This window comes from Anastrepha obliqua, chromosome 5 (assembly GCF_027943255.1).
Source record: "Anastrepha obliqua isolate idAnaObli1 chromosome 5, idAnaObli1_1.0, whole genome shotgun sequence".
NCBI classification, from domain to species: Eukaryota; Metazoa; Arthropoda; class Insecta; order Diptera; family Tephritidae; genus Anastrepha; species Anastrepha obliqua.
In genome coordinates, this window is record NC_072896.1 from 20669551 (window position 1) to 20682331 (window position 12781).

Sequence of the window (12781 nt, forward strand, 5' to 3'; positions counted from 1 at the left end):
CCTCAAAGATATGCAATGTTCAATATTATTTTATCACAATTAGGTTCATATTTTTAGGAAATGCCCACCAGCAAGATACTCGGATGGCGATCGTCCATGGATAACACGCTCTAACGCCACTATTTCCGGCGGAAATGGCTTGTAAGAATTTTAAAGTGTACTTCAAAATATGAGTAAAATACCCTCCATGTTTAAAAACTTTCTGATTATTCCTTCCTTGTCAAAAAATTCTCGAAAAACACCACAATTTCGGCCTCCTAAACCGGTTTTCGCCTTTAACTGAGAACCCAATACTGCTCAGAATTCAACATTAATAAACCTAAACCGGTTTCCCCCTTAACTGAGGACCAAAAATTGCTCAGAATTCAACATTCGAAAGACCTCATTAAAAAGGCGAGAAAAGACGAGAACTTCTTTAAAACATTGTAGCTGGTGATAAAACGTAGTGTTTCCCACATGAACCTGAAATTAAGCGTCAAAGTGCCGCATGGAAGGCTCCAGACGAGCCACCACCCAATAAATCGCGTTTCGATAAGTCAAAAATCAAGTCGATGCTAATTTGTTTTTACGATTCCAAGGGAATTGTCCACAAGGAGTTCGTGTCAACGGGCCGAACCGTCAATGCAATCTTCTACCTCGGCGTTTTGAAGCGTTTGTTTCATCGCATTCGTTGAATTCGCTCTGAACAGCGTAAAGGAGGAAGCTGGCGCTTATTGCATGATAATGCACCATCTCATCAATCCACTCTTGTGACTGATTTTTTGACTAGAAATCGTATTTTAACTATCAACCACTTACCGTATTTGTCTGATATGGCTCCCTGTGACTTCTACCTATTCGGCAAATTGCATTTGGCCATAAAAGGAAAACGTTTTGCGTTCGTAGAGGCCATCCAAAAGGCTTGTATCGACATCCTGAAGGACATTCCGGTCAATGACCTGAAACACGCTTTCGAAAAGCTTTTAGATCACTCAAAATAGTGTATCGAGGCCAAAGGGGACTATTTGAATAAATAAACTAGAAGTTATCAGAATAAAGCTCCTGTCGTTTCTATTTTAGCTCAGTTTTGTTTATTTTGCTCTTCACCTTGTATGATAGATTCGACTATACAAATTTTTCACACAACATTAACTTATTGTATTATCTATAAAATCATTCCATAAAATTTCCATCAGCTGCAATAACCTCCTCGATCCGGGCCCGGAAACGATTGCAAATCGAATCCAATTATCCTTCCTTATTCATTTTGCACATAACGGTATTAATTGAGGCCTTCAGAGAAGAAATAGTGTTATGAGGATACTCATTGGTTTCACGCTCAACTACGCCCCATACGTAGTAATGCAGAGGATTAAGGTCTGGGGAGTTAGGCGGCCATAAGTTTATGGAAAATTTCAGCCATCCAATCTTGTGTCGCCATCATTTTGTGTGAAGGAGCAGAGTCTTGCTGAAAGATGTATGAACTATCACCGCGTACACTATCAATCCACATTATCACAAAACCGTTTCTAGAATCTTGATATATAGTATGCAGCAGAATTGACTCGAAATCCTTGAGTCAAAAAGTTTAGTGGCATGACATGTCCATTGTTGCTCACAGCACCTAAAGCCATAACAGTGGCTGGAAACTGCGTGTGTATGATAACAGTATTGGATCAGGGCCATCTCTCATTTCTGCAGTTAGTCATTTGATCTTAGTCAGAATTTTGTTCGTCAAAAAAAACCATAACATCTCTGGCGCTTCAGGGTGATTTATTTTTTTTAGAAGGCATTTTGATTGAATAACTCGCTGTTTTTCGTGTTTGTTCCGACATAGATGGTCTTCTGCGCATAACGTAGAATTCATATCGGAGATATTCATAGAAAACTCGGCGGATGAGATGCTCGTAAATGATCGCTTGCACTTGTTGGATATATTCTGCAGATCGGACAGTGTCCGAACGTTCCTCGTGTTTTATGAGTTTTACAGATTCTGCAACGACGCTCCATATTTTATCTGAAAAAGATAAAAAAGAAAAACTATGGTTTCGGACGGTTATAGCCACAGATATGCATGTTCTCAAATAGCTTTTAGTTACTATATTGAGGCGATATTGAGCCACGAATTTGTACGTTTTCATAAGATCAGAAAATAAGCATTAAAAATGTAGGCTTAAGCTGGTTCTGGCAACTCCAAGAACTGTTGCGGTATCTTCTTCGGTGTCAATCATTTTTTCGATTTGCTTCACCTGCAAACTAAAATAGTACGAGATCTACACAACCTTTTATCGCTGCTCCAACATACAATTCGTTAATCGGGAATGCTTTCGATGAACAAGATGGCACAATATTAATCATCCAATGTTTTTTTTGTTTTTTGAATAACCTTTTTACTAAATAAGAAAAGTGATTTTGAGTAATAGAATTCCTTATTTTCACTCCATTGCTTGTCGGTTTGAATACTGCAGCTGTCTTCAAAAATAGTAATTCTTCCGATAGGGTGATTAATTTTGTATATGTACATCGATACTGCGATAAAATGATAACTCATCAGCATTTTGACCAATTTTGAAATTTGTTCTTGTTTTGGTTTTTTACTTTTTATGTTATTTTTGCACAAAAGTATAGCTCATTGGCTAACAAAAACCGTATAAGTCCAATTTTAAAACTTTATAAACAACTTAGAAAAATTCTATAAACTTTTCATCACAAATCCACAGTTTTTAATTACAAGTAGAATTCCTAGAAATATTTTATACTTCTTCAAATGTTAGTGTCTGTATGAAGTTGCTAAGACATATTCTTGAATTTTTATTATTATTATATTTTTCTTTGAAGTTGTTGCGCATTTTCTCCATATAAATGAAATTTCTTGCAATTTGAAGCTACCAAAAAATCCCATTAATAAAAGTGTAAATTTTTCAAAAATCAGCTTATTAAGCCTGCTAACCTCAACCAAATGAGATTTTTTTCCGGCAGGGATGTTTATTTCCATACACGTAAATCTTGTAAACAACAACAACAACGTGGTAGATGATTAAGGGAACGCGCAAGCAAGCGTTCACGGTGACAAGATGGTCAATTGCTGATAAGCGCCTTCAATCAATACATATGTATATGTGTACATACATACACACTTATACACATACTTACTTTGTTTGTATATATGTACTTTATTATTTCGTGTGAAAATTACTCTGTGCTACTGACATTCGTCTATTAGTTTTTGGTACCCTTCTGCGGCTCCACTATTGTTTGTGGTTGATTGACATAGAAATTTCACCGACAACAATGTCCAGGGTCTACATACATTGGTGTATGTATATCTTTATGTCCTATGCCATTTAGCACCTGCAATTTGAAGGAAAATTTATAGGGCTCGCATGCGCGTTTCAATCGACGTTGGAAGGGATGAACAACTCAATAGGAGTCAAAATTAAAGAGTCTGAAAATGGTTGCATGAATACTAATTTGATTGATTTGAGTTTTGCAATTGAACTTTCTTTTAATTTATAATACAACTATTTTTCAGTACGTGGACCCTGTATGTGGCTCTCAAATTCCCCAGACGGGAATCCGATGGATTATTTTCTTTGGGCCATTTTGGAGAGCAAAAGATTCACCAGTCTCGAGGCGCTGAAAAAAGCCATTGCCCGCGAATGGGCCAAAATACCTGCAAGTCACATTTGGGCTCCTTGCAATTCATTGCTGGACAGTCTCAAGTCCATAGTGAAGGCAAAAGGTGGTCATATCGAGCAAAATTAAACTGATTCTTAATTTCTTAATTCTGTAGATCAGTAAACTGAGGCCCTTATTATGAGCAACATTCGATCTTCGACTGTAGTCGAAAGTGCTGATCGAACGAATTTTCATTTGGTATTATGGTGCTCATTCGTTGAAGAATAGGACTATTGTGAATTTCGATCGCTCGACGCATTTACAATAGATAATTTTTCTCAGCTGATACAGCAAATCAAAATAAGAGAAAAACCGATTGTGATGAAATTCTTTGCTAACAACATTTTTAAAAGTTAAGAAAAGTATTTTGTGTGAAAATGAGTACAACGGAGTTGTGGTTCGACGATTCATCGGACGATGAAAGATTAGTGGAACTAGCTAGAAGTAGAAAACAGTTGAGGGGCGCATCCAACCCCTCAGAAATGGCTTCCACTGAGTAAGTTCAGAATTTTCAAAATGTGTTGACATACTTAATATTACAGAAATTTCCTTACAGATTTCTAAACAATTTTAGATTATCTAAAGAGGCGTTTATGAACTTACTGTCCAGTACAGAAAACCAGTTGCAGCAGTGCACCCGAGCAAAGAGCTCTTCACTATTCTCCAAAAACAGCAACACAAATTATTAATGTGTGTGCAGCTTTGCACAACATTTGCTTGTTTTATAATGTTCAACTTCCAGAGGAAGAGTTATCCGATGAGACCCTCAACGATGATGCTGAAGATATTGAAGTGGAGTCAAATAACGGAGAACCAGAAAACATAAGAAATAAAATTCTTAGAATATTATAGAAAAATCTAAAAAGTATTAAATAGAAACCTTTACGCCACAGTTTCATTTTTATTTTTGTTATAAATTTTCTTTATTCAATTATTCGTCATTCGAAAAAAATATGTATTTCAGTTCCTCTACGTATTTCAAGCCCATACCTGCCAAGGGAAAATAAAAATGTATTTCTATAAACATCACAAAAAAAAAACATTATTAACCTTAATCCATTTTGCTGCCGTTTTAACTGGTAGTCCCAAGCAATTCAGCTCCGTTGAAAATTCCTCCCATTTTTTTGCTGCTTGAACTTTGGTGCAAATCGCTTTTGCGAATTGTGGATTCTCTTCCATTAATGCAACTAGCCTTTCTAAGTGCTGTTTGGTACTCACGACTTTCGACCTGCATAAAATTAACAAAATTAGTATATATTTATTATTTGGTTACTATAAAACCATAAATAATCGCAAACAACTTACATTTTAACAAGTTTACCCACAATATGCAACACAATCGAAAGCAAAATTGCATTCGACTCTAAATTCGGTATTCAACGAAAATTTCGACAGGGCTGCACCGCTCATAATACCAAATTGACATTCTATTTTCGATCTTCGACAACCAACGAATATCGAAGATCGAATCCAACTCATAATAGGGGCCTGAGAAATTTAATAGCACAGACGAATGACGGCCACTCAGGTAGTTCACGGTCCACCTCTTCAGTCCTGGCGGGAGTGTCGACTGCAGAATGTCATCTAGTAGCCTGGCATGGCTGACTGTGTCGAAAGCTTTTTTTAGGTCCAACGCTACTAGGACAGTCCTCTCGCAGGGGCGGTTTTTGTTGAGCCCCCGGCTTACCTGAGAGCTAATGATGGTGAGTGCCGTGGTGGCGCTGTACACTCTTCGGAAGACATGCTGGTGTGAGGCTGGGGTCAGATGTTTCGTAAGGAGTGTGAGTAAAAGGGCTTCAAGAGTCTTCACTACTGGAGAAAGGAGAGTTATCGGGCGATAAGAATCCCTATGGTTTGCGGGTTTCCCAGGTTTCAGTAGTGGAACCACTCTCCCTGATTTCCAATTGTCAGGAATAATGAGAGTGGCCATAGCATATTGAAGACCCTGGTAAGGTATTCTACTCCCAAGCTTTTATTTGCTTTGCTTTAAATTGCTGTGAAATATTTTTTTTTTGGAAAAAATTATTCGCGATGCTTCATACCCTTAAGTATAGGCTAAAATATCGTTTTTTGCACTTTTAGCTTAAAATATCATAAAATATCTTAACCTAAGCCCCCAGAGCAATTATTAGCCTAGATTTAGACTCAGCATGCCGAAAACTTTGCAAAAGTATACTCTGGTGTCTCATAAAATTTCTTGTCTACCTATGTAATTCTTTTACTGGAAAATTTGTGGAAGATTTATAATTTTTGCAAATAGCCTCGTACATCAATCATATTTGGCACTTGTGAACTAGACAGCTGCAGTATACAACAGATAAGAAATAGAGCGCGTAAAGATTAAAATAAGGATTTCTATTACTCACAATCATTTTTTTTAATTCGTAAAAAAGTTCGCTCCCACAGCATTTCCCAAAGTAGATATTTTGCAAACTTATTTTTTTTTTTATTTAAGAACATTTCTAATAATTTCCAAAGCAACTGATTTCGATAATTTTCCCAATATGCGTCAAAGTCACTTCCATTAAAAATACGAATGCGTTCATTTCTCTTAATTCCTGGCAATCAAGTAGAAGTTATCTGAGCGAAACGGAGTACGCTTGCTGCTTTTAGTACCAGGATGCTAAATTTTAAATATGATCAAAATTGTATATTTGCGACAGGGCGTATGAGTAACTTCGTTTGCGTGGCTGGATAAAACCAAAAGCAGTTGAGGTATAAAAAATTCCCTATGCATTTAAAAAAATCGAATGGACTTATATTTCTTTGATCCTTCTCTCACATTTTATAATAGTATAAAGGCGCACCCTAGAAACGCATGCTCAGAAGACTCGACAACATTGTCGGGAGTGAGCGCTAAAATATCTACCCGTGCCAATTATTCAATTCATTTACTTCAGAGGCATTAACAACCTTTCTGACTAGAGAGGTTAATGGTTAGGAATAGTTTTCTATTACACCTAGCTTCTTTTCCTGGCGCTGCCCAGTATTGGATTCCAGAGTGGTTCCCTTATTAGTTCAGGAACCTTTCTTGTTTGAGAGTAGGTAATGTGAATTTCAATCAGGGTTGGGTATAGAGCACTAAATAACATAATTAATCCAATAAGTGTGATAGTTAAAACACTGAAGATTTAGTGATAAGGAAACCCTTATTTTAACTAGCACTAAAAAATTAATGTTTGCGCAATTTAGTGGTAGTGCCAAACGCCTAACGCTGAGTTCTATTATAGGCAGCGATTTCAATATCCGCTGAGTGTGCTAAGGCCATAAAAATTTTGCTATTTATGATGCCAAAGTTTTTAAATTACATATATTTCATCACATGGAATCGAAGAAATCACACGAAAATGAGTATTCTGGGAAAAGACTTTGATTGGATTGGCTGGGAAAAGCTCTTCCTAACTTATGAAGGGAGGCTTTAAAGTTGACGAAAATTAGGTGTATGTTGATAGGATTGTTTCGGGGTCTCTCCAGGAATTGACCATCCTTAAGAATGTGATCTAATCGTATTTGAGATCACACTTATAAGATCCAACCAATTTGGTTATATACTCCGTTGCAAAATTATGGAACCACCGCATATTAACAAATTTTGACTATTTATTTATCAATTTTTTTTTTATTTCATTAATTTTGTATAAAACTACAATTCATTCTATAATTAAACCAAGTTTCATACTTTATATGAGATTCATTAAATTTCAACAAATTTTAATCAATATATATATATATACATATATAATATATACCCATTTATATGGTCCATTAAAGTTTAGTACAATAAAGTGTAAGTTTGAAGGGCCTCAAAATTTTCGTTGATTTTTGAACATTTCTTTCCTCAGACGGTGTTGCCCATTTTCTCCATATAAAACAATGTTCTGCATATGGAGAAAATCCGTAATTATTAAAAGGGAACCGTACAAAATCCCACCATCGGTAATCCTAAATTTAATAATAAACTTATACGAATATATAGCCCGGTCAGAGTGCTTCGCGTCCGTTTATACAACGCGATCGACTGAACGTATTGTCGTATGCAAACAAATCAGCTATTCTGTATAGTAGGTTGTCTCTACCGGACGTGTCCGACAAAAATAAAGAGATGGCCGACTGTGGTATTTTCCGGCAAAGCCTGCTGCACTCTCTGTACAGGCAAGCAATTCGACTATAAGTCAAATGTGTTGCCGCAACGGACAAACGCTTTTGCAACCTTAGAAGTCGCCATTTTCTGATGAATGCTTGCTATCATTGTGCAATATATTAAATTGTTACTTTTTTACCTTTATTCCTTTATTATTCAGTGTGAGCTAACCAAGGTGAGCCTCCAAGCAAAACACTCAGAAGAAACTCGAGAGCGAATTTAGATCATCTTAAACGGGAACGGGATGATACAAAACAAAATTGCGGCTTCCGAATTCGCTGTGTCGTCAGGCTCCATGAAAATATAAACAAAAGGAAGAGGAATCACTTGTTTGTGAAGAGGAGTAGTAGGCGAAAGCAATAGGAACTATCAAGCACAAGAAATTCCACATATAAACACAAAAAAAACTGCATTTGGGTTTGGCAATTTTAAATAAATTTTTTCTCGCACAATTTAACACACGCTAATTCGTTTTAATTAGTTTGTTTAGTTTAAATCTCACAAATCACAATGTTACCAAGCCGTTCACTGAATTTTAAAAAACATGTCATTTGTCCTCCTTTTGTTTGTTTTGTATTGAAAAAGAGCCTGACGTCAAAATCGCGAAAACAGCAACTTTTTTGGGAAGACGCTATCTTCAGTATTCAATTCGGCTTGAGCGGGTAGACTAATTTATCAAACAAAACGAGTATGTACCTCATTATTGTTGTTGTTACTGTAGCAGCATAAGCATTCTCCATGCATACACGGAGAATGCTGCTAAAGTGACAGGCCTTGGCCGGATATAAATCCGGGTTGTTTCGGTTACGTAGAACCGACTGTCATGGGAACATGTAGGTCCCTCATCCAATTGTGTGATGAGACTACATGTCCGTGTTTCGGTTTACTCCCTCACATATCAAAGGACTCATCAAATTGCAATTTCGCGTTTGTGTTCAAGTTTTTTAAATGAAAGATAATCAATTTGAGTAATACGTATGCTTGCCTTGTCGGTGTCTATAAGTAGCTTATAAATTTTAAAATTTTCCTCTTGCCTTTATTATTTTCTTTTCAAATTGTCTTAATACAAAAAAAAAACACTGTGTCATAATTTCTCATTATTTTTATTAATCTAATTTATTTTTATTAATTTTCAAGTAAATTTTTATTTATTTTCCGATTTGCATTGATTCGATTTTCGATAACTCAATACTCCGAACACTTCGACTCTTATTCATCATACGACAACAAAGTATGGCAGCACTGTTAAGCTAAAAACAAATAAACAGCTGTTTGATACCTTCCATTTGCGTTTACACGATGTTTAGTTGTTTCCATCAATATTTCGGTAAATTAATTAGAAATACAGTGTAACTAAACACATTCGTACTCCAAGATGCTGCGCAAGAAGACTTCCAAAACAAAAACCGTATCAGACAAAATCTCCGAGTTGCTAGAGCGCAACACCCATGGAAAGGATGAGAGCAGCGATGAGCAAGGTGAGGAACCACGTGTGGAAGAGGAATTCGATGAATACGACATACCCGATACGCGCTCCTCAGATATCAGAAAACGAAATGTGAAGCTTTTATCAGAGCAAAGTGCGCGGTATCGAGGGAAAATATCAACACGAAATGAGCTCGAGGAAGAGCAGGAAAGCGAATTTTCGGGTGAAGAAGAGCAGAGCGAAGAAGATGATGATTCCTCGGACGATGATAACGACGTGGACTTACAAGCGTTCACTAAAAAGCTGAACGGTGCTGGAAATAAAGGAAGAAGAGATGCACCATCGTTTGAGAATGACAGTGAAAAGGGCGAAAGTGCAGATAGTGATTTAAATGAGGACAGTGAAGTTGAAGAAGAAGGCGAAGAGGAAGAGGATGATCAAGATGACTATGATGAAGATGGCATAGAAAGCGAAGATGATGCTAGTGATCAAGAGAAGACGGAAGGAACGGACATAATCACCGAAACGAATCGTCAAGCAGAAGTACAAAAAGGTCTGTGTGTGCAAAATCAATTGCAAATTTGGGAACGCCTGCTAGAAATGCGTATTCACACACAAAAAGTGATTAGTAAATCCAATCAGCTACCGACGACTGATCAACTCAAAGTGCAACAGAGCGAAAACGAGAAATTAGCCAATGTATCGCGTGAATCTGTCAATCGAGTTAGTACACTGCTTAGCACTTTATTGCAATTGCAAAATGCTTTATGCGAGCAATTTTCCGAACAACGTAATGCTTTGAAAAAGTCGCTGAAACGTCCGCTGCCTATACACGATCCTGAGGCGGATAACCACATACCGATTAAGCGTTTTGCTGATCACATCGATGCACATTTCCAAGAATTCAGCACCTACCGCAATGCGGTACTGCTTAAATGGGATGATCGCACCAAACTACTAACACCAGGCGCAGGCGCGAAAAAGAAATCGCTAACAGAAAATTATGATATTATACGAAAAATTGAGAATACTTTACAAAATCGCTCCCTACTTGTTGAAAAATCGCAAACCTTGAAAAATGATGTTGATGGCGTAGAAGAAAATGGAACTGCTGAAAATGGTGATTTAGAAACTACACAAAAGCATAACCGAAATGTAGAGTTATACGATGATAGTGACTTTTATCACCAGCAATTGCGTGAACTGATCGAGTACAAAACGAATACTTCGGTGAGCGCCAGCGAGATAACACAACAGTACGTGGAGCTACAGAAGCTGCGACAAAAAATGAAGAAAAAGGTTGATACGCGCGCCAGTAAGGGTCGAAAATTGCGGTAAGTTTTAAAAAGTATAAAAATGTATCTACATAGAAAAATATTAATTTGTTGCTTATTACCTTCCAGCTACACTGTGCACAACAAATTGATAAATTTCATGGCGCCCGACGACACCTCAACGTGGACGGAGGAATCGAAAGATGAATTGTACAGATCATTATTCGCAGCTTAAGTGTATTTCTGTTCCAATTGTATGCATAATGAGGAAAGGTTTTATTTCAAATACAATCCGTTGTACATGTAGGACTTTTTCAGTTTCCATGAAATAACGTTTTTAGTAAAAAATAGTTTTTTTTTGTTTTCTATTATTTATTTAATAAACGTACTCGTTGTGTCAAGTGTGTGCACAACTTGAAGTTATCTGTTTTATTAATACGTGTATTAATTATAATTATTTTTCACGTGTCTTAATAATTTTTTCATGCCAAAGTTTTTTTAAAGAGTTTTTAAATTACAAGACTACTTTAATTTCTCCTTCACCACTGTGATGTGTTAGCAAACTCAATGGAAATTTTGTTCGCTGTTTTTTTATGTAATATTACTTTATTTATTTGCATTATTGCTTTCAAAATTATTGTTTGATATGATGTTTTAGTTAGGTAGTTTTATTGTATGTATTCTTATTAGTGGGAAAATTATATAATAATTGAAAAAATAGATTTGTTTAGGTCGGGTTTCCCCTGCAGTTTGTGATGCGTCTCTTGATGCTTTATTACAAAAGAAAATCCCTTTAGTTTACCACCAATTTTGTACGGCAAATAGTTTATTAGCAGTGTTTTGGATGGCATTTATGCACCCGAAGGCTTACCAAGTAGCAACCGTTCTTGGAAAAAAACAAACTTTCTTTGATTTTAATGAATCACTGCAATGGTCGCCGAGTGCAAAAAAATATGATTTTTGGCACTGAAATACTTACAATAATGAAAACATACATTTGAAAGCAGCAAGTGAACTCTCATTCGATCGCTTTTCCGAACGTCCTGATGAAGCTTTTTTGCGGTATCCTGATTTTTGTCAAATTGGTTTCTTCGATGTACCATTCCTTTTGTGTGTCACTGCTGTTCTTCTTTTTTAAGCATTAAAAAATATATGAATAATTGGCGCTGACTCCCTTTTTGAATATTTGACCGAGATCCACCTACTATTTGTGGTGTGCGTATTGATGTTGTACCACAAATGGAGCGACCTACAGTTTTAAGCCGGCTCCGAACGGCAGATGGTTTTTTTGTGAGGAGCTTTTTCATGGCAGAAAAACACTCGGAGGTTTGTCATTGCCTGGCGACGTGCGATCGCTAGTAGAAAACCCCTTTTTCTATCATTTTGGTGTTTCCTGCACGAAGAATCGAAGCTACGTACTTCCAAATGGTAGTAACGCACCAATCCATTCGGCTACGGCGACCGCTGTGTATTTTACTCCTATTAAATATGCGAATTTGAAAATTTTTTACCAGCAATAGTTAAGTAGAGATGTTCTAAACTATCTTTGGTTTTATTAAATACGCATATTCGAATTCGTGTCGTGCTGTGCCTTCACATGTTGGATTCATGGGTAGGTCGGAGTCGATTCTGGATAGGTAAGAGTTGAACCTAGTACAGAACGTAATTGGGCCAAAGTTAAGCGGGTCTCGCGGGGCAGCTGGTATACCTTATGTGATTGATCCCACGAAAGTCGGTTCTAAGTTTCCCGCGTGAGTCGGATTTACATCTTCTTAAGGACTGACACATCAGCAGCATTACCCCATAAATTTTGAAAAATATTTCATGCAGTTAAAACAACAACCCTATCTGATATATTTTTGTCGGGTGATGATAATAACCCATGTTCCAATCCCAAAATTATCGCTTCTATGATATCAGTTGGACCAAGAACCACTACCCTACCAGCAACGTCCACGAAAAGAAGAAATAGAAATCTTCAATATCTCGCTTAGTTTTTGGGACAATTTTCTACTGATTTTTTTGTTATGTCTCAAAATTTACTGCAGAATTGCCCGACAATTGTGGCCGACGCTCAATGCTAAACGCACAGAATCTCTGCTAAGCCAAAATAAGCACAGCCTTAGCACACTGATCTCAGTTATAACGGGTCACTGCCTAATAGGTAGGAACGCCTAGAGAATGGGTGTACAAACGCATGATGATGTGTATAGATGAGGAAGAGACGATCTCGCACCGTTCCCTCTGACAGTTGGTTCTACGGTACCGGAACGACCCAGATTT

General features: G+C 37.0%; 1 protein-coding gene across 1 annotated transcript; it reads left to right on the forward strand.

The window, feature by feature from the left end:
* The first annotated feature begins 9057 nt into the window (after positions 1-9057).
* On the forward strand, positions 9058-10930 carry LOC129247229 (protein Aatf). Its single transcript, XM_054886262.1, has 2 exons — positions 9058-10558; positions 10628-10930. Exons 1-2 carry the CDS (start codon positions 9174-9176, stop codon positions 10731-10733), a joined length of 1491 nt encoding a protein of 496 aa, XP_054742237.1. The 5' UTR covers positions 9058-9173; the 3' UTR covers positions 10734-10930.
* Positions 10931-12781: the final 1851 nt, after the last annotated feature.